General features: G+C 37.4%; 1 protein-coding gene across 2 annotated transcripts in view; it reads right to left on the reverse strand.

Moving 5' to 3' along the window:
• The window catches only part of jak3 (Janus kinase 3 (a protein tyrosine kinase, leukocyte)), a 37344-nt gene extending 16893 nt beyond the window's left edge, over positions 1-20451 (reverse strand). Inside the window, exons 1-14 of one of the 2 annotated variants that reach the window (XM_079827482.1) lie at positions 20055-20451; positions 15899-16106; positions 15528-15645; positions 13570-13687; positions 13227-13369; positions 12804-13104; positions 7355-7477; positions 6889-7046; positions 6683-6794; positions 5662-5842; positions 5304-5428; positions 2461-2592; positions 1520-1607; positions 1174-1298 (exon numbers count right to left, since the gene is read on the reverse strand). In XM_079827482.1, the coding sequence (XP_079683608.1) occupies positions 1174-1298; positions 1520-1607; positions 2461-2592; positions 5304-5428; positions 5662-5842; positions 6683-6794; positions 6889-7046; positions 7355-7477; positions 12804-13104; positions 13227-13369; positions 13570-13687; positions 15528-15645; positions 15899-16085 (1911 nt within the window). In that variant the 5' untranslated portion in view covers positions 16086-16106; positions 20055-20451. Of the gene's footprint in view, positions 1-1173; positions 1299-1519; positions 1608-2460; positions 2593-5303; positions 5429-5661; positions 5843-6619; positions 6795-6888; positions 7047-7354; positions 7478-12803; positions 13105-13226; positions 13370-13569; positions 13688-15527; positions 15646-15898; positions 16107-20054 lie in introns of both variants that reach the window. The other variant, XM_079827481.1, reaches the window with a different exon arrangement.
• Between the last annotated feature and the right edge of the window lie 3105 nt (positions 20452-23556).

Below are 23556 nucleotides of genomic sequence, written 5' to 3' on the forward strand. Positions count from 1 at the left end.
TTAAAATAGAAAACAATTATTCTCAATTGTAATAATATTTCAAAATATGTTTTTACTGTATTTTTGATCAAATAAAAGCATAATTTTTAAGTAATCATAAAAAACGTCTTTCAAAAACATGAAAAAAATCTTATTGACTCAAAATTTTTGAATGGTGTATAAACATAGGGGCTTGTTCTCATATGCACCAATATTAAATGTCTAGTTGAAACCAATAAGACAATACTTATTTTCATGTTTTGGCTATTAAAGGAACACTTTCCAACTCCCCTAAAGTTAAATAGTTGAGTTTTACCGTTTTCGAATCCATTCAGCCGATCTCTGAGTCTGGCGGTAGCACTTTTAGCATAGCTTAGCATAGATCATTGAATCTGATTAGACCGTTAGCATCTCGCTTAAAAAAATGACCTATTTATTCCTATTTAAAACTTGACTCTTCTGTAGTTACATCGTGTGCTAAGACCGACGGAAAACGAAAAGTTGTGATTTTCTAGATCGATATGTCTAGGAACTAATACTCTCATTCCTGCGTAATAATCAAGGAACTTTGCTGCCGTACCATGGGTGCAGCGGCGCAATGATATTACACAGCACCTGAAAATAGTCCCCAGAACGCTCCTTGTGTAAGCAGGTTGTCACGTTTGTTATGTTGATGGAAGTTAGCCTATTTTCAGGCTCTGCGTAATATGATTGGGCCGCTGCAATGCTAACGGTCTAATCAGATTCAATGATCTATGCTAAACTATGGTAAAAGTGCAACCGCCAGACCCGGAGATCGGCTGAATGGATTCGAAAACGGTAAAACTCAACTGTTTAACTCTAGGGGAGTTGGAAAATGAGCCTATTTGCAAAAAAAGTGTAGTGTTCCTTTAACCTGTAAATTGCCAGCATTCAAAATCTACTTACAGATTATTTAATTGGAAAAAATGAATAGTTTTTGTCCATTTTAAAGCAATGTTTGGTAAAAAAAAAAAAAGATCTTTATTATGAAAGAGGTGGGATCTTGTAAAATCATGGAAACAAGTGTCAAACATTTTATATTTAGTATTGACTGTTAAATATCAAGCAATATCAATAAATTAAAACTGAGAACTGATATGGTCCAGATATACTGCAGTTCTGTATTTTTGTCATTAGTACCCAATTTATCATGCATAGATGGATATTTCTCACCAGGAAGTTGAGCGCACAGGCCAGTTGTTTGGCCACGTCTAGTTTCCAGCTGACTGAGACAGACGTGCCCCTCTTCAGGTACAGGTCCAGTGCGCCGTGCTTCACAAACTCCTGCACCATGATGTCTGCGGGGGCCGGGGAGGACACACTTTAGTGACATGGCTACATTCACAGGTACTTTGACAGGCAACCAGCATCACCAACAACACTCCAGACCCACTCAGAGTTCAAGAAGATTTAAAGAGCTGAGGTCATTACACAGACTTTTAATTGCTTCAGGTTAGACTTTGATAAAAGAGGGTCTCCTAAGAGTACTTTTACGTGACTTTTAAAGATGCACACTTACTTTTGGATTTGTGCACGCTGATGCCATATACCAGGAGAAGGTGCTTGTGGGAAATTTGACTCATCAAACTGGCCGCCTCAAAAAAAGACTTGAAAACAGCAGGAAGATTAAATCCATCATTAAATGGATGAAAATACAGGGTTCCTACACATTTTTAAATTCCACACTTTTCCAGACCTAAATATCCAAACCTCTCTGTAGATTTTAAGACCAGTATAATTTCTTACACCATTATTTTCCGCATTATATTTGGTATATGGTAGTCATCTGTAAATATTAGTATTTTCTATTTATATTATATTGTTGTTTTTTTCAAAGTGACAACATGTGTTTTATATGCTGAGAAGAAACCTAAAACACTTTATAACCTGCATAAAATATTCAGCTAAGATACACGTTTGATACTGTAAATGTGGTTTGATTTTGCACAATCATCAAACAGCAAAGTGCAGACTCGCTTATGGTAAAGACAAATGACGTCATGAAAATGTTGTGTTTGACAATCACTAAATGATCACTAGAGTTTTGCCATGAAAACACTAAGAAATTCTTAATTTTATATTTTAGAAAACTGAATAGGGGCAATAGTCTAGAAACACAATTTTTCTCTATACTTATTCAAACCTGGAAATTACTCAAATCAAATTCCATACTTTTTCAAACTGCGTAGGAACCCCGTGTTATCATTATTTACACAAGCTCTTTATTACATCACTTTTTAACATTTTTGGCCGACCTTTCCGAGTCTGAACCTTATTTCCAAGACAAGTTGCAAATACTATGGTAGCTACACTACACAAAACATTGTTGTGAATTGTCAATTAATGGGAAATGCAATATTCTCTATGGCAAAGTGCATATTTGAGTAAGAGTTTTATAGGACATTGTCTTTTCAATGCAAACAACCACATTCAGCATATGTTTCAGGAATGAATACACACCTCCCAGCAGTTTTTATGATTTGCATCCAGGACCTTCAGAAGGACCTCCGTGGAGTGTGTCACTCCGTCCCGCTGGTCTGTCTTTCCGCCTCTAAAGATATGCGTGAAGGAACCTTGGCCTAAGCTTTCCCTCTGTTAAAAGATAGAAATGAAGGAGCTTGACTTGAGTCGTTTTGAGATTAGACATATTGTTGGTAAAATTCACACTTTCGGTCGCTTGCTACAGTTTGAAAATAATAAAAAACAAAGATACATTTAAACTGCCCCTATTAAGCGTTTTCAAATATACCCTTTCATGCAGTGTGTAATATAGCTGTTTGTGAATGTAAAAAGTCTCCACAGTTTTAAAGATGAAAGTGCATGACAAATAAAGTAATTGTCTCTTAAAAGAAAGAATCGATTCCGAACTGCCTGAAACAAGTCGTCAGCAAATCCAGTCTCACTTCCTGTTACATCACTGCGTAATGTAACAAAAATATACCCAATGCCAGACTATGGTCTTCATTGGCTTCCCGTCAACAACGTCTACTATGACCCGCCCTCAAACACTCTAGCTGTAACTGAGGCCTGGAAGAGTTTGTGTTTGTGTTCTCGACATGCTGTTTGCAGCGCTGCACTTCAAAAGGATGAAGACTCATGCCGGAATTGATCCGGAAATAATTATGCCATCGTTAGTGTTATAGCGTTACAGTTTATATAACTGCAAAAACAGCAGTTGTTTTTAAATTGTGCTATATAATTAAATTGAAAATTGAAATAGTGTTTGTATCACTGTGTATCAAGTGCTGAGGAAGCCTCTGGAGCTGAAATTCAGATAAAGTAATGTTCGTTTTGTTTCCGACACGCGCTGTAAGCGGTAGACCAATCACAACAGACTGGGCCGTCTGACCAATCAGAGCAGAGTAGGCCAATCACAACAGACTGGGCCGTCTGACCAATCAGAGCAGAGTAGGCCAATCACAACAGACTGGGCCGTCTGACCAATCAGAGCAGAGTAGGCCAATCACAACAGACTGGCCGTCTGACCAATCAGAGCAGAGTAGGCTCGAGGAAAGGAGGGGTTTAGTGAGACTGAATCTTCGAACAAAACACTTTAAAGTGTTTGTTTTTTTTTACCTTGGATGCATGTAAACCATATACTGTAAAAAAAAAATATGGCCGTAGTGTCCGTGACGTCACCCATAGGATTCTGAAGAGACGTTTTGAAGTGCAAAGTAGGGACGTTTGACCTGTCACTCAAAGTGGCCACGCTCTTAATTATGCAGGACTTTAAAGCTTTATATAATGTAAACGAATGAGTTATAAAATAATTCACCCCCCTCACAGTTGTCATGAAGGGCAAAATTAGCCGTATAGACCAAAACCACAATTTGTACCAGGCTGTAAACATGTGTTTTTCTGCTGTAAAGTTGGCCATTTTAACATGGGGCTCAATTGGATTCTGATCCCTTCTGGAGCCTGTCCCTAGTGGCCAGTAGATTTGCCCAAAAATAAAAACCTCGATTAATTGAACATTTTACCTCGATTACGATTAATGAACAATTATTTTGCAGTTTTTTGTTTTGTTTTTGAGTAAGTTCACTGATAAGGTTTGTACTGTAAATATGTTCTACTATTAAAGGTGGATTTTTTTTTCTAATGAAAAAGTGCATTTCTTTGTTATTTTAAAATACTTGAAGGAAACGGTTCACTTTCAGCAGTTATTGTCTATGAGGCAGATTTCTGTTTGTTGTACATCAGATACCGATACATCAGCACAGTAGGCCTACATTACATTTATCTGAATGCATTAATGAGCGAGTGATTGTGTGTGTGAATTAGTCATACCATCTCTATTCATTATGAAGCTGTGGTTTGTACTTCAAAGGTATTAAAATGTATGACTATAACGGTTAAGTTTCTAAGCTACTTTAGTGACTTTACTTTAGTCACAGGACAGCGTATTGAGACTGCGTTTCTGCACACGATCTTCACGTGATGTGCGATCTTCTGTCTGAGTGTTTGTTTGTCACAATATATCAGGCATTAGTTCAACATAATACACATCTGATGGTCGAAACTCGCTTTAATGTTCAAACTGGCAGGGCTTAAATCACATACAAATGACAAGCTTTGTGAGGACGCAGGTGAAAGAGTCTGCCTTCAGGGCGCGCGCGTTGTCAGAGACGCGACACGGCTCGGCTCTCTGTGTCACAGAAAAAAGTTGAGCACTGAACGGATAAGTTGTCCGTATTGTTGTTTTTGAATAGTGCACAATCGCTTTAAATGTTGAAACTGGCAAGAGTTTATACGGATGTACTTGACAAACTTTATGAGCACAAAAGTGAAAGTGAAAGCGATCTGGCTTCAGGGCTTGCGCGCGCCGTCTGTGTGTGTGTGTGTGTGTGTGCGCGCGTGTCAGCGGTAGGCTATAAGAAGAACGGCAATTAACTGACCTGTATAAACTGTGTAAAACATGCAGTTACTATAGTGATTCTGGGCATCTATAAACACAGATAACTGCTCCTGCATCTCTCTGTGCCTGCAAACTGCACTTGATGTGACTGACGGGGCGGAGTCACGTGAAAACCGAAATAACCGACATGGGAAAAATACGTTGGTTAGAGGTTCTGAATGTCGGTTTCGGTTATTTTTCGATTAATCGTACAGCCCTAGCGGGAGGTTGCCGCTTGATGTAAACCTGTTGTAGGAGACCTCCAAAACGAAATTATGATCCTTTAAAATAGCATAATCGGGGCACTTTAAAAAAAATAAAAAAATGTTTTAATGCTCTCAAACTAGTGGTGATGCCTTCATGGAAAAACATTCATGGAAATACATTTAAACCCTTTATAAATATGTACCCAGGTGAGGTCCTCGTGTTTAATCATGTGGAACTGCATGTGGCTTGGGTTTTGTCTCTGTAACATTGGGGAATTGGGCATCTCAGCCATACTGCTGTTACGAACAATGATCATGTTGGTAAGTTCTGGAATGAAGACAAGAAACAGCACATACAATAAATTAAAAACCCTTTAAATATATAATATAAATATTCTGGTGAAGTTACTTTAATATTATTTTATAGATGATTTATTTGATTAAATAATACATGTATAAAAAAAATTATGGAAAAAAAGTAAAACAATTACAAATAACTCCTGCTTTCTAGCTTTTATAAAAGATAAACACAAAAGCAAATACTGCACAGAAAGGTTCTACCTTTTGGTCTGGGAGGGCAGCACTTGCCCAGGGTGACGGGGATGTCTGACATGAGAAGCGTACTGTGTTGATAGAAGTCTGTGAGCTGTCTTAGACAACAGAATGAGTTGTGGATCCCAGCCAGGCTGAACTTCTCGTTTTTCTCTATCAGGCAGTCCTTGTAATCCATCCCCAGAGGAGTCTGTTGGAACACCCAGAAGTTAAGAAATATAATGGAGTTTAGTCATTAACACTGTAGAACAACAAAAAAGATCATGCTGGAGTCATTGCAAAATTCACATTATAATAATACTAAGGAGCAGTGTTGGGGAAAGTTACTATTAAAAAGTAACTAATTATGATTTTTAGTTGCTTTTTATGGAAAGTAATCTGCTATGTTACTTTTGCGATACACCTGGCTGAGGCTTGCTTTTTTTTCTAGGACTTTTTTGCAAGTGTTTAACACAGAAATGCATTTACTTTTAAAAACACATTTAGAATATTATTATATTCTGGCCACTTAGAATATTTCTTGACCCCCAGAGCTATGTATGCCATACAAAATATATCTTCACATTATGGATTATATAACCTACTGTACAGCTCTTTTTATTGAAAGTTGAAAGGGATGTTTTGCTACTTTTGTACGTTTTGCTTGTGTATGTCTAAGTGACTATGTTATGGAGAAGAGAGAGAATTTTAATTCAGTTTAAAAAATATTTAAGCCAATTAATTAAAGTGAAAAGTAATGTGCTTTACTTAAAAAAGTAACTTAAATATTAATGTGTAAATGTATTAAGTAATGAGTTAATTTACTCATCACATGAAAAAAATTAATCTGATTACATAATGCATGTTACTTGTAAAGCGTCATCCCAACACTGCTAAGAAGTGATATATAAGATTAGTTCTTTATGAATCAGAATTAAACTCATTTGAAGCTTGTAGTTATGAGTAATGTGCTGTTTTAGCTACTTACTGTTAGTGAAAACCCAATGCTTGGTGCTTTATAATGTTTGTGTGAGTCCAGCAAATCTGGTACCTGTATGCAAACAGTGAGGAAGTACTTGTCAAAGTCCTTGGGACTGTGACGTAACAGGAACATCCCATTTTTGGCTCCAGCTTTCTTAAGCTTGTGCACTGCAAATTCGGACCTTTAGAAAACAAGACAAAATTCGGCTTATTATTTAGTTATTTCCTTTCTAATTTCACCACATCCACATGGGTATATATGAAATCGTGTAGTACGTGATTGGGCCGTGGCAGTAATTCTGTATGTCCTCCAGTAAGCTTGGCGGGGCCACCTCTGCGCAGAAATAGTGAGTCGAATCTGTGGTCAGTCTAAAATATCCATCAACCAGAGATACAAAGGAAAGAGCCTCAGTTAGGGTGTGAAACTCAGCCTCCTATTGGTGGAAAGAGAAACAAAATACACAATTTAAAATGAACGGTATGTAACGTAGAATTCAACAAAAAGAACTTTGTAACAAGCACAAGTTCCATTTTATTATATTTTCATAACATTTGGTTAATCAAAATGGAAGATGAGTCACTGATACTGATACTGATACCATCAGTGCAAACGTTTACTTCCTTTTTCTAAAGAGCTTATGTGTCTCACCCAAAAATTCCAATTCTGTCATTATTTACAATTTTTTGGGGTGATCTATACCTTTACAAAAATGAATTTAATAAATGAATGCAATGCCACTACCATGCACTGGTCGTCCTGGCGTGTGAGGGTGACCACCCTTCCTTCCAGGGGCATCTGCTCTTGACAAAGACGTTTAATACTAATGTCTGTGATCTGGGGGAAATCACAGAACGTCTGCCATTCCTGTGAACGGTACCAGAGGGAGCTCAGTAAATAACAGAGAGCAAATTATTCTGAATGTCTAATGTACTGTACATGCACTACCGTTTAAATGTTTTGTTTTTTTAATGTTTTTTTTGTCTTATGGTCACTGCATTTATTTAATGATCGCAAAGCTGAATTTTCAGCATCATTACTCCAGTCTTCAGTGTCACATGATCCTTCAGAAATCATTCTAATATGATGATTTGGTGCTCAAGAATCATTTCTTATTATTGTATTTAATATAACAATTCTTTAAAAAAAAATTAAAAAGAGAGAAATCATACTGTCCCCAATCCTTTAAACAGCAGTGTAAGTAGTTTTATAGATACTTCACTGACTAGTGGATTGTAGAGCTTCTCATTTCTTTTTAATTAACATAATTTTTTTCAATGAAATATTTTTGATATTTATGTAATTACTTATGTATAATATGGCGACAAGACCCACCCACTTTTTACGATCAATGATATTGGACCCACTCACTTTTATCGTCTCTAATTCAGAGATGTCTGTTTACCTACCCCTAACCGATAAACACTTATTATTAAACACATGTTAGACGCTTTATTTCCACTTTTCTAATATTTTCTTCATTTTTATTGAAAATAAATGCCTTTCTGATCTGATATGTGATGGGGAAAGGGAGTAGAGCGAGTTCGGTAAAAGGCGGATTCGAACCTTGGGTCGATTTACGTCAAAACTTGATGCCATGCGTCTTACCGCTACACTATTGCCACTCTCAATGATACAGAGATTTACGTAATTTTGTAGGCTACTTAATGTAAATGGCATCTACTACAGTAAAACTTTTCTGAGAGAGGACCCACCCACATTTTTGTAGTCAGGAATATAGCAATTGGCTGTCTTTATGGGTGTCATTGAATCGTTCACTGAACCGATTTGTTCAAAACACTGATTCATTTATGAACAAATCAAGTGCCTTTTTTAATGAGTGACTCAATGAACCATTCACTCAGCAGTTTTGTTCAAAAACACTGGCTGCATCCGAAATCGCATACTTCCCTAGTATATTCATAGTTTTCACATGACGTTACACTAGGAACGCCCACCTGGAGGGAAAAACGAGGCTTTCCTCCATTGCCCGCCAGTAATTTTCACCAGGTTTGTAGTAAGTTTTAATGTAGTAAGACAGTGATATTAAAAGACCAAATCCAATACACACCTTATTGATGTTGCATACTTTGTACAGGCAAGCAGATGAATATAAAGGTTTCTCGTTAAGTGTTTTCCCCATCGAAAACCATTATAAAGAAAACGCGTTGCGTTCATATTCATGGGTCATCTACTCACCTGTATATAGTATCATCATCAAAAAGGTGTAAACTGAATTTAATCTTTTAATATCACTGTTATAGTACATTAAAGGGATAGTTCACCCAAAAATTAAAATTAGCCCATAATTTACTCACCCCCAAGTCATCCTAGGTGTATATGACATTCTTCTTTCAGACGAATAAAATTGGAGTTATATTACAAAAGTCCAGGCTAATCCAAGCATTATAATTTGATTCATAGTTGCTCTGTTTTTTAAGTCCATAAAAAGTGCATGTCCGTCAAATAACGTGCTCCACGTGGCTCTGGGGGGTTAATAAAGGCCTTCTGAAGCGAATCGACGCGTTTGTGTAAGAAAAATATTCATATTTAAAACTTTATCAAGAAAACTTTCGACCGAACGCCTTCCATGGAAAAGTGTTGAATGTTGAGAGTGAAACTCAAGATGCGTACGTGACGTCATGACGAGCAGGGGAACTTTCAACAATTTTTCCATAAATTGAACAGGGAAGGCGGTCGGCCGAAAGTTTTCTTGATAAAGTTTTAAATATGGATATTTTTCTTACACAAACGCGTCAATTCGCTTCAGAAGGCCTTTATTAACACCCCAGAGCCACGTGGAGCACGTTATTTGACGGACAGATGCACTTTTTATGGACTTCAAAAACAGAACAACTATGAATCAAATTCTAATGCTTGGATTAGCCTGGACTTTTGTAATATAACCCCGATTTTATTCATTTGAAAGAAGAATGTCATATACACCTAGGATGACTTGGGGGTGAGTAAATTATGGGCTAATTTTCATTTTTGGGTGAACTAACCCTTTAAGGCTCTTTAAGGATGGGTTGCACTAATAAGGATTCTTTAGCCTGACGTCGGTTCATCCTGATCAGCCATTTCTTTCTGCGTAGTTAATCTGTTTAAAATTAAGCGGTGAAACAACTCGATTTTAAAATAATACCCATATCAACAAATCCTTGATTAGCGTTAAACTTTGCTTAATTTAATCCTTATTGGTGCAACTCACCCGATAGTGTTTTTCACGTTAAGCGTTTTAAAAACGTCCCGCTGTTTTTAGTGATTGAAATACTGCTGCAGGTGCTATATATGGATCACAAGTGCCAAAAGCGTCACATATGTTTGTTTTTAAGATGGAAAATTGACAGGCTTGTGCTGCAGTTATGGCTGTTTTACCCTCCAGGGCTCTGCGACAGTCACCTGACTGAAAACTATGAATAGTAGGCAAAAAACAGTGTGTGACAAAAGAAGTATGTCTGAATTCACTGTACTCCTAAAGACTAGGCAAAAAGTGTAGAGATTCTGAAGTGTACATACGATGGACACTTTACTATCCCATGAGGCCACAGGAGAGGATTTGTAAATGGCAGTGAAGTGATGTAACTGACGCTGGTAGGTCACATGATAATGACAACAAGGAAAATGTAGTACGTCCAGATTACATTCATACAACACACACTCATACTAGAACATATTTTTTAGCAGTCGTTAAAGGAATAGTTCACCCAAAAATGAAAATTAGCCCATGATTTACTCACCCTCAAGTCATCCTAGGTGTATATGACATTCTTCTTTCAGACGAATACAATCAGTTATATTAAAAAAGTCCTGGCTCTTCCAAGCTTTATAATGGCAGTAATTGTTGCTCTGTTTTTGAAGCCCATAAAAAATGTATCTGTCCGTCAATAACGTGCTTCACACGGCTCCGGGGGTTAATAAAGACCTTCTGAAGCGAATCGATGCATTTGTGTAAGAAAAATATCCATATTTAAAACTTTATAAAGTGAAAGACTGAGAAAACTTGCATAACGCCAAGATGTCTGGTGGAAAACAATTACGCAGCCGACGTCACACTGAGCGAATCAACTGAAAATAGCCTTAATTTACATGTATTTACCTTCTCCTAAATTTCCCGCATCTCACTCAACTTCATGCTGAGAGATCACACAAAATCTGTGTGATTTGGATGTAGGTTCTCACTGTACAATACTATATGTGTTTGATATCGTTTGTTAAATGTCTCAGTGCGAATGGTACAAAAATCTCATCCCCACAGAAATATACAAGAAGTTAATAAGAGTTTTTAGAGCTTAGAGATATTTTACTCATGACGGTGGGTGTGGCTTTTGGAGCCATTTGGTCTCTTCTTTAAATCCAGGCAAATGGGAGCTCGATTTAATTTAAATTCCCTTTGTTATCATGTATTTCCATTTGAAAGAGGTTTCGGTCTGCTCTGAGTTACTTAAAACAATGTAGCATTGAGTTCGGGGCGCAAAACTGTAACAAGATTGGCCCGTAACACAGCAAACACTCTGTGTTACGTAATATTCAGGAAGTCAGGAAACCTTTAGTCTTTAGGCTATTTTGGAATATTTGATGTTATGTACAAATTATCTTTGAATTGATTATGTAATTGGCATTATACATTGTTAACTGACTGTTAATAAATTGCTACATTTTTGATTCTTTCTAAATTACTCTGTAATTATTAACTAATCTCCAGTACGGAACGGTATAATTGCAACAAAAGGTTAAAACAAAATGGTTAAATGTGTGACTAACTATTAAATATAAATGACCAAACAACCAATTGGCATTCTATCTTAAATTCGAGATTATGATAAATGGAGACCGCCATTTCAACCGCATCAACCGCAGTTCGTTACCGCCATTGGAACGGATTTTAGCAGGCCTTACAAAAGTAAAGTTCCGGCCTATTGCCTTCCGTGGAAAAAGTGTTGAAAGTGCCTCTCGCAGTTCAAAATCCTTATGCTACGTCTGACGAGCGTAACTGGTAGCGTAAGCATTTTGAACTGCAGAAGCGCTTTCAACACTTTTTCCATAAATTGAATACGGAAGGCGATGGGCCGACACTTTACTTTATAAAGTTTTACCTAGGATCCCTTGAGGGTGAGTAAATCAAGGGCTAATTTTCATTTTGGGGTGAACTAACCCTTTAAAGGGTTAGTTCACCCAAAAATGAAAATTCTGTCATTAATTACTCACCCTCATGTCGTTCGACACCCGTAAGACCTCCGTTCGTCTTCGGAACACAAATGAAGATATTTTAGTTGAAATCTGATGGCTCTGAAAGGCCTCCATTGGCACAATGCACTTTACACTCTCAAGACCCTTAAAAGGTACTAAAGACGTCGTTACAAAGTCCATCTCACTAGTGGTTCTACAATAACTTTATGAATTGGCGAGAATAGTTTTTGTGCGCAAAAAAACCCTAAATAACGACTTATATAGTGATGACGATTTCAAAACAAGGCATCATAAAGCTTCGAAGTGTTATGAATCAGTGAGTCGAATGAGCAGTTTGGATCGGCAAATTTCAGCAGTTCGGCGGTTTGACACGCGATCCGAATCATGATTCGACTCACTAATTCATAACGCTTTGAAGCTTCATGAGGCCGTGTTTTGAAATCGTCATCACTATGTAAGTCGTTATTTAGGGTTTTTTTGCACACAAAAACTATTCTCGCCGATTCATAAAGTTATTTTAGAACCACTGTAGTGAGATGGACTTTGTAACGACGTCTTTAGTACCTTTTAAGGGTCTTGAGAGTGAACCGTGCCATTGAGCCAATGGAGGCCTTTCAGAGCCATCAGATTTCAACTAAAATAATTTGTGTGGAATTTGTGTGTTCCGAAGATGAACGGAGGTCTTACGGGTGTCGAACGACATGAGGGTAAGTAATTAATGACAGAATTTTCATTTTTGGGTGAACTAACCCTTTAAGTAATTACTTATTCAAAATAAGTACCTAGTCAAGAGAGTATGTGATTTCGGATGCAGCCACTGATTTGCCCTACTGCGTGTTTCTCTGCACCCACTGTGTTAGGAACTATTTTCTTTCGCGGACAATATTGTGTCTAAAATATAAGTTACTCAAAATGAACCTCTTGTTTATTGAACTTTTGTATTAAAACATCACACCGGCAGATGTACTGTCTGAATATAACCACGGGTACTCTTCTAGCTTACCTGGCTCTCTGTGGTCTGTATCTGAATCCCTCCCTCTCCAGACACCTGAACGGCTCTGACCCTCTGCTGCTCGCTCTGCTCCAACCATCCAGAGTGATGCAGAGTGAAGCTCTCTGAACCATACGCCGGCTCCACCACACTCAGCTCCATCAGGTACTTGAGCTTCAGGCTGCGTTCTCCAGCTGAGCATTTGCTCAGCTTCTTTAGGCAGCGATTCAGCGATTTGCGGATCTGATACCGTGATATGCGACTCATACGCTGTATATCTTGTCTGTGAGTCTCTGGGAGGCAGGACTTGTAGCTGGAATAAGATTTTTGCAGTGGTTAATGCAGTTTGAACATTTCAATTGTGTGTTGAATGGACAGAAAATTTCTATCCATCAATTTATTTGAGACATTCTCCGTTCTCGTGTTGTAACATACCTTGTTGTATTGCAGATCTCACTAAGGCTCTGGTTTCTCTCTTTGGCCATACGCCACAGATCTATTACTGCCATACCGAAACATTCCTGCAAGCCCAAAGCAGGAGAAATCCGGCCACATCCAGACACAAAATCACTGCGGGACTAAAACAGGACGAGAGTACAGTCAGAGGTGAAGGGAAATTATCTTAAACAGTTTAGTCAGCAGTTTTATGCTTTTTTCAAATTCAGGATAGAGGCACATAATACTGGGTGTACATTTCACATTCACATGCGGCTTTTAAATAACATTCAATTGCCTTTTGAAAAGCCAATGACAGATTATTGTGCTATACTGTACATACCTGAGCAAAAACATAATCAATAACGCAATAGTCCAGCACTGCACAGATTCGTCCTCTGCTGAGGCTAAAGCGGTACGATGCTCTGGACCCTTGACCAAACCAGCTTGAGAAGAAAAACCTTTAACATACAGAGAAAAGCTTTAGAATCACAGAAACAGATTCTCTCTTAAAACACTTTTCACTCTCTCACTGTTTAATTTGTCCACTAGCAATCAGCATGTTTAGTATGCTTTACATGTTTTCCCTTTTCATTTTCATTTTAGTTTAAGTTTTAGTCATTTCATTGTTTTTGTCAGTTTTAGTCATCTTAGTACGGTACTTTAACTTAAACGTATTATTTTAAGTTTAACATTTGATATTTTATTTCAGCTATTTTGAATAATTAGTTTTAGTTACAGCCCCACTTTATATTGGTGGCCTTAACTACAATGTACTTACATAAAATAAATAAGTACAATGTACTTACTGTGTTCAAATTGTATTGCAAAACACCTTTGCTGATATTGAGGTGGGATACGGGTAGGGGTTAGGGACAGGTGTGGTGATATGGGTAAGTTTAAGGGTAGGGTTAGGTGTAAGGGAAGTGTCTACAGAATTACAGAAATTAATTACAGATGTAATTACATGCAGGTATTTTTTTTAATGTAAGTACAATGTAAAAACATGTATGTACACAATAAGTGCATTGTATCAAATTATTAATTAAAATGTTAGTACATAGTAGTTAAGGCCACCTAATATAAAGTGGGTCCAATTACACTGCTAGCAATGGCCAACAATGCATATCAGTGCATCACAGAAGAATTCTGTCATTTTTCCCTGCAAGTAATGAACATTTCCATGTTATTTCCTTTTCATATCAAATTATATATTGTGTTGATGATATTCTGTGGTGCAAATGATAGTGATGGAAATGACACTGACCTCCTTTGTCTTACCAACTCTAATTGGTCTTAGTCAAGTTAATATTTTTCCATCATTTGACAAAATGATTGGGAAAGATGCACAATACAAATATTTTGTTATTGTGCATCATATATCATACATTTCACATTAATTCACATTTCACACCGATTGAATTTAGGCTTTAATTCACATTACAAACACTGATCAGCAAACTCAAACTGAAGCTTAACCGAACCTGCTTGACGCGTGAGAACAAACCTCATTGGTTCTTGAGGAAGCTCAAACGTGTTGCGTAACACGAGAATGAACCTCATTGGTTCTTGAGGAAGCTCAAACGTGTTGCGTAACACGAGAATGAACCTCATTGGTTCTTGAGGAAGCTCAAATGTGCTGTGTAACAAATGTGCTGAGATTTATCATATAAGGCATTCGTATCTCTTCAGAAAACTTGGACTAAACCGTTTAATTCATATGAATTCATTTTAAATCTCTTAACTCGATCTCTTAACTTTTTGAAGTGTCAAAGTGGTAGTTGCGTGGACTGTCAATGGTGGAACATAAATCTCAGATACGTATAATTACAAATATTTTAATTTGTGTTCTAAAGATGAACAAAAGTCTTACGAGTTTGGAACCACATGTAGACGAGTAATTCATGACAGAATTGAGTGAACTTTTTGGGTGAACTAACCCTTCAAGTATGCTCTTCACAGACACTGTGGTCTTGGTAACCGTCAAGTACAGAACATTTTTGTTTGTTAAGGAAATGACACCACGAATAAGGGTGTGTGAACACTGACATTTTAAAACCATAAATATTGAAATTATTACACCCTTTCATTTATTGTTTTAAAAACATAATAGTATTTTTTTATGAAAAATGTATACTTTAACACTAAATATGGGAGATGGTTAAAACAATAAAATATTTACATAACAGGCATTTGCAAATTAAATGAAAATGAATGGCATGAATAGGCTAGTTAAATAAAGAAACACCCTTAGAGTAAGATATGTGTAAATAAAATATGATTATTACAGCAGTTTTATACCTCACTCTGTAGTGAACTTTGATGTTCTCCTCACTCTTAAATACATGCGTTGGTGGATACCAGTATGAAAGATCTTCTGATGCCAGAGCAAACAGATTGTGGAACACAGGAATAATTCCTAAAATATAAATATTCAATTCAGGTTATGTGCACAACTATTATAAATGTATGTAATTATAAGATGAGCAGATTATAGCTTAAAGTGTAAGTTATCAGCAACAACATTTTAAAAGCTTTGTAGATGTTATAAGGGAAGCAGATAAAGAAAAGTGAAAATAGCATATAATTGAGTATATACTTAAAAACAGCAGCTTTTAACCTTTAAGCAACAGGCATCATTATTGATCATCTTAAACATGTTAGTGGCTCACCGCTTTCTTTTGCAGCAATCATACACACACTTTCCGCTGTGATGGATCCGTTGTGGACAGTGAAAGTGGTCTCTGAGTTTAGGCAGGGGCTGTAGTACAGATGCACCTGCAGGGCAGAGTCACTGCTGGACTTCTGACTGCCGGCCCTTTCGCTCTTCATCAAGGGCACCTCTTCCTCTTCACTCATGGTCTTGCCAAAAGCAATCTCCTGATTGGACGAAAAGAACTAGAGTATTTTATCTCAACAGATGCAGGTGTTTATTGACTATTCTGTCTTTCTAAAACAGTGCATATAACTCAAACTAGGATGTTCTTAAAATAAGACTACTGGTTATTTTTAACAGAAAGTGAATTATTTTGATGTTAGAAGCAATAATAAAGTGATGAATTAAGATAAAGAAAATAAACCCTTATGTTCTGTTTGGGGCTTTTTGATGCTCTTTCAATTTTTACAAGAACAGCATTGTTAAAGGTAAAGCGCCCCTTTTATGCACCAATCCGAGCAGAGTAGGCCAATCACAACAGACTGGGCCGTCTGACCAATCAGAGCCAAGTATACCAATCACAACAGACTGTGCCATCTGACCAATCAGAGCAGAGTAGGCCAATCACAACAGACTGTGACATCTGACCAATCATAGCAGAGTAGACCAATCACAACAGACTAGGCCATCTGACCAATCAGAGCAGAGTAGGCCAATCACAACAGACTGGGCCATCTGACCAATCAGAGCAGAGTAGGGCAATCACAGCAGACTGAGCTGTCTGACCAATCAGAGTAGAGTAGGCCAATCACAACAGACTAGGCCATCTGACCAATCAGAGCAAAGTAGGCCAATCACAACAGACTGTGACATCTGACCAATCAGAGCAGAGTAGACCAATCACAACAGACTAGGCCATCTGACCAATCAGAGCAAAGTAGGCCAATCACAACAGACTGGGCCATCTGACCAATCAGAGCAGAGTAGGGCAATCACAGCAGACTGAGCTGTCTGACCAATCAGAGTAGAGTAGGCCAATCACAACAGACTAGGCCATCTGACTCTGATTGGTCAGATGGCCTAGTCTGTTGTGATTGGCCTACTCTACTCTGATTGGTCAATAGGCCAATCACAACAGACTGGGCCGTCTGACCAATCAGAGCAGAGTAGGCCAATCACAACAGACTAGGCCATCTGACCAATCAGAGTAGAGTAGACCAATCACAACAGACTAGGCCATCTGACCAATCAGAGTAGAGTAGACCAATCACAACAGACTAGGCCTTCTGACCAATCAGAGCAGAGTAGGCCAATCACAACAGACTGAGCTGTCTGACCAATCAGAGTAGAGTAGGCCAATCACAACAGACTGAGCTGTCTGACCAATCAGAGCAGAGTAGGCCAATCACAACAGACTGAGCTGTCTGACCAATCAGAGTAGAGTAGGCCAATCACAACAGACTAGGCCATCTGACCAATCAGAGTAGAGTAGACCAATCACAACAGACTAGGCCATCTGACCAATCAGAGTAGAGTAGGCCAATCACAACAGACTGGGCCATCTGACCAATCAGAGTAGAGTAGGCCAATCACAACAGACTGAGCTGTCTGACCAATCAGAGCAGAGAAGGCCAATCACAACAGACTGAGCTGTCTGACCAATCAGAGTAGAGTAGGCCAATCACAACAGACTGGGCCATCTGACCAATCAGAGTAGAGTAGGCCAATCACAACAGACTGGGCCATCTGACTTTTTACATATATATGTAACAAATTTGCATAATGCCAGCCTATGGTTCGTGTTGTCGACATGAAAATGCTGATGCGATTTCACTTTTCATGCACTTCAAAAGGGATGAGGGATGATCAAATTGATGAAAAAAACATTTCGCCATTGTTCGTATCGCTGTGTTTCAAGTGCTGAGGAAGCCTCTGGAACTGAAATTCATATAAAGTAGACGTTTAGTTTCTGTCACACTCTGTAAGCAGAAGACCAATCACAACAGACTAGAGATGTCACGATACCAAAAAACGAGTAGCCGGTACCGACACCACAAAAAATACACGGTACTCGATACCACGGTAAACAAATTAACAATAATACTTCAACATTAACTTTTTTTAATAGATATTTTTAAAAAGAAATTACAATTATCTCACCAAACTGTTTGCTCACTCAATGTATTTGTTTTTTAAAAGGTAATTTGTTGCAATAGTCAGTAATGAAACAAGAATGAATAAACACATTAGAAGCAGTAGCATAGCCTAAATAAATGCAATAGAATAAAGATACAAATTAAACAATGCTGTATATTTTTTCAGGGAGGTCTAACAGTAGTATTCAGTAGTAAAAATATGCCTACCACAGAAATTGAATAATCAAATATAAAATAACTCGGAATAGTCACAACATAAGTTAACTATAGACTAATCCTTATTTAAGCTTTTCTTTTATCGTTTGATTATCATTAATACAGAAAGCCACTGGTAGACAGTAGCAAGTTTAAAGGCTGCTATCACTAAGACCAAGCCTAATGGACGGAGACGATATGCTGTTAACATTCAGGCAACCAACGCGAATAATTGCCAAGACGGGCATTTTGACATAACTGTGTGTGAAGGACCAAATCACAACAGACTGGGCCGTCTGACCAATCAGAGTTGAGTAGGCCAATCACAACAGACTGGGCCGTCTGACCAATCAGAGTTGAGTAGGCCAATCACAACAGACTGGGCCGTCTGACCAATCAGGGCAGAGTAGGTCAATCACAACAGACTAGGCCATCTGACCAATCAGGGCAGAGTAGGTCAATCACAACAGACTAGGCCATCTGACCAATCAGAGCAGAGTAGGCCAATCACAACAGACTAGGCCATCTGACCAATCAGAGCAGAGTAGGTCAATCACAACAGACTAGGCCATCTGACCAATCAGAGTTGAGTAGGCCAATCACAACAGACTGGGCCATCTGACCAATCAGAGCAGAGTAGACCAATCACAACAGACTAGGCCATCTGACCAATCAGAGCAGAGTAGGCCAATCACAACAGACTAGGCCATCTGACCAATCAGAGCAGAGTAGGCCAATCACAACAGACTGGGCCGTCTGACTTTTTACATATATATGTAACAAATTTGCATAATGCCAGCCTATGGTTCGTGTTGACCAGTCAGAGCAGAGTAAAGAAAAGGAGGGGTTTAGAGAGAATCTTCGAGCAAACCGTTTTTAGAAAAGAGGTGATATGCAGTGAATATTATGAGAAAATGTAAGTGTTTTTGACTTTGGATGCATGTAAATCTATTGTATAACGGATAATAAGGGCACTTTAAGGTTGCTAATATTATAAAGACTACAAAGAAAATGTCCTAAATTAAAAAAACAAACATTACTTTTGCTGGGGGTCTCTTATGCCCCAGCTATATATACCCCAAACAGAAGCAACATTCCTATTTTACATAATATTACATTTTAGAAAAGTACATAGGCATAACCTTTTGGCATTTAACAGAGTTACATTTCAATAATAACGTTCAAACAGGCTTTAAGTACGTCAGAGGAGCACATTAAAAGGTGGATTGAAAAGGCTAGTTTTGCAACTATTATACAAATCAATCTTCAAGACCCCAAACAAATACAATTAAGAGAATTTGAGGCCTACAGTAAGTAATAAACATGACAAGAGACTTTGACATTGAACTGTAAAGCAGTGGATTATTGTTAACGCCAGTTCTTGGAACCATGGTGGTCATACCAATGATTGAAGTGAGCTCATCGTTCTCATGTTGATGATCTGTACTTTCCGCAACAAACAAATTCATGGGTGTTTTCCAAGAGCTTTACAATATCAAGCAACTAACAGTAAAGGATTAGATATATTTTACAGATTTTAAGTCAAGGTTAGGTTACACATAGCCTACGTTTGGTTTGGTTTTGATTATGTAATTTGCTGTTAAATATTATAGTGGAACATCCTATTACAAAAATACATCCATTCATATTCCAATAACACTATAACAATAATACAAACAAGAAAACATGAAACATACACGAAAAATGTATATTTCATTGGTAGTCGCATGACTTCCACTGGCATATTCTTTGAAATGTTAAAGCTACAAGTTCTTTTTTTCATATCAAGATTGTAAAATAAAGACAACTAAGAGGTGTTACCTTATTTAAGAAGAAACATTGATGATTTGTTCATGTTGATGCGATGAGCAGCGTAAATATAACTCAGGTTTTGCTGTTGTGAGCCTCTGGTGGGAGGGATCAAATGAGACTCGTTTCCGGCAAGAGACAAACCGCAAACGCACCTCATTTCCAGACTGCTTTAGCAAGATCGACACCACTTGGTGTTTCTTTACTGGTCGGCCTCATCTTGGTTTCTAGACCTGTGACTAGGCCTTAAATTCACACCAGGTCCACCCGTCCGTATTATGAAGTGCAAGAATGGTGTATTTATAAGCACGAGAGAGAGAAAGAGAGGGAGGGTGTTTGCTGGAGCTGCTGCTTTCTTTACGTGGGAAGACTGAAACTGTGGTTTCCTCTTTCTCTGCTAGTGAGCGGCGGGTTTGTTATTTCCGCCTGCAGAGAAAAACCGAGTAGGTTTTCTTCCGTTTGGCCTGATACAACCCAGTGGCTTATGAAACTTTCATTTCAACTATTTTAATCAGAAAGTATGCGCACCTGATAGCAGTGTTGACAGTTCAGTTTATTGTGAATGTGACAGGGCCACTGCATCATTTTACAGCTCATCTCTGCGATACTACTAACAAATAATACACATATTCACACTGCATGAAAAAAGGTGTATCCGGACCAGGATACTCCTGTATACACTGCTGAAATTCGGAAGAATCCAGGAGTATACTGGCCGGATAGGTCAAATTCCATGGATCCGTATATGTCCGTATTCATCCGAAATGGTACCAAATCGGATGTATGTTGTGGCCGTATACTCCCATGCTACAGCCATTTGTTGCCATGGCAAATAATCCCATCAAGTTTTTCCCAGGAGACATTTTCACACCTCTAAACAGCTTTGCCTTCCATCCCCTATTGGTCCTTCATCTCAAACTGGATTGGTTGTTTTTTTTTTTAAACCACTCCCAAAACCCAGACTGCTATTGGAGGACAGGGCGCATTGAAAACCCAGTCAAGTGACTTTATTGGTTACTTCTAAGGCTAAGGGTGGGCTAGGTTTTGTAGCATAGGGACTTGATTGGTTATAGGCCAGCTATGCAGATTTTGCTCATTAATATATAATATATATATATATATATATATATATATATATATATAAAAAATAATCCCCTCTCCCTCCCAAAAGAAAAATACACACAAAACAATTTGAGAAAGTCTGAAATATTTATTAAAAAGGTATAAAAAAAAAAAAACATTCTTAACAGCATTATAAATGAACATTAAAACAATGGTGAAACAAAAACAAGTGAACTAAATGTATTTAAAAGGGATGAAAATGTAAAGGAACAAATGTAAAAATATAAACAGTCCAAAGAACATAAATATACGTTAAAATGAATTGGTAAAAAACAAAAAGGGAAAAAAAAAATGAACAAAATGCATTTAAAAGACAGAGATGTAAAGGAATAAAATACACAGTGAACATAAAAAGGAAAAGAATAAATATACAACTTAAACAATATAAAATGAGAACAATAAATTTATAAGACAAAAAAAGTGTATATAAAATATATTAAAATACATATAAATATTCCAAGTAAACAATATAACCAAATAAAAAGAACAAAGAGCATTATAAACATACATTAAAATTAATGGGGGAAAAGATAAGTGAACAAAATGTTTCTAAAGGAAGGCGACGTAAGAGGAACAACAATACAAAACGTGGAGATCAAAAGCAACATGGACATCTAAAAAGGAACAAACATACAAAGTATACAATATAAAACGAGACAAAGAAATCTATAAATTAAAAAGTGTATATAAAATATATGTAAATACTCTATATATGGGAACCAATAAAAGTATAAGTATATAAACATAGGAATAAAGAAAATATAAAATGGAACAATTGAATATTAAAATTATAATTATAAAAGAATTGTGACCAACTCTAACACAATGTTGTTTGAGTTTTGAACATTTTTTCAAACTGCCGTGATGGGCTGGTGATGTGATGCGTTGCGTGGGTCAGTCTAGTCTGGTTTGTAGTAGCTAGCCAAACCATCCACACTGGCCTTCCATTAACAACAGCATCATCTTCATCTTCATCAGGTCTATAGTTGCTGTCTTCCACAGGTTCTGTGTTGGTTTGTGCAACCCTGGACCTGGTCTCCAGCAACTGCAAAACATGACAGTGAATTAACCACTAAAACTCAGAGAGGAGTATAGTAACATTCTGGGGGGGAAAAGCTTAACCGGTTTCTTAACTTACCCGTCTCTTTCTCTGACGGTTCTGTGTGATGTTCTTCATAGTGTTTCTTTTCTGGGCCTTTTCAGACTGAGCCAAAGAATACTTCCTCAGCAAAGTCTCACAAAATAAAATACATCTTGCGACCTGCCAAATAATACATTAATAATATATAGTTAATGCCAATAAAAGTAAGTAAAACAATTCAATTAAAATGTATTTGTATAGCGCTTTTCACAATACATATTCAGGGTTTTTCCTGGGTCAAAAATGGTCTTCGGTGGTGGCTGACAGACATGGTCATCCATACACACACATACGCACGGTAAAAAAAAATACCCTACCCACTTGATCTGCAAGCGCAATACTGACAATAAATTTGAAATAAATTCAAAAAAAGTTTGTAACTTTTGCTTATTTTGATACCTTGATGTTTGTTTTTGTTCCTCATTTTTACACTATTTACTGATAATTGTTTTGGTATATAATCATATCAATATTAAAAAAATAGTATTAAAAAAATGAACAAATAGCCTAATTTTCTGCCATATACAATCAGCTAGCTAACAACACATTTGTTCTGGGTTCACCTCACTCCAGTCTAAACTAAATGATTTTAGGCTATTTATTTTACTACACATTGTCCACATAAATAAGCTGAAAGACTGTTGATAATTAAAAATAATTCTTACCATCCACTCTTGCTAAAGTGGGTAAGCACACTTGTGTTCTCATTTCAGGTGTTGTTCTGAGTAAATTATTAAACTAATTTGTTAGTTCAGTGTTGGACAGATCAGTTCTAACCAGTCGTTAAAATGATTCGGTTCAAAGGAGTCATAATGTGGCGAATCGGACATTAGCAGACGCGTTGTGTGTGAATCCCGTCTGTTAGAACATCGCGAAAGATTTGTCAACACACAGAAAACACTTCATAACCGGATAGGATTTGTTTCCTGTTTATTGAAAGTATGCTTTATGTCAGCTGGTCAGAGAATCAGTCAATGTTTTTTGAGCGCATTTCACACCCAGCGGTAATTAAAGGAAGACATCGTCTGATAGCGCCACGTGCAACATGGATTCGGTCTTCCGACCTTTTGATTTTGATTAACGTAATATGTGAAACATTAGAAAGTTAAGAATGCTTATTTTGAAGACAGAGAGCGTGCGAGCGGGGGATGAGCTCACTGGTCATTCTCTCTGTCACTCAGTTAACGCAAGCGCAGCAGTTATCTGTTCTACATCACTCATAAATCACAATAACTCAACAAATAAGGCTTT

This window comes from Gobio gobio, assembly GCF_949357685.1.
Source record: "Gobio gobio genome assembly, chromosome: 10".
NCBI lineage: Eukaryota > Metazoa > Chordata > Actinopteri > Cypriniformes > Gobionidae > Gobio > Gobio gobio.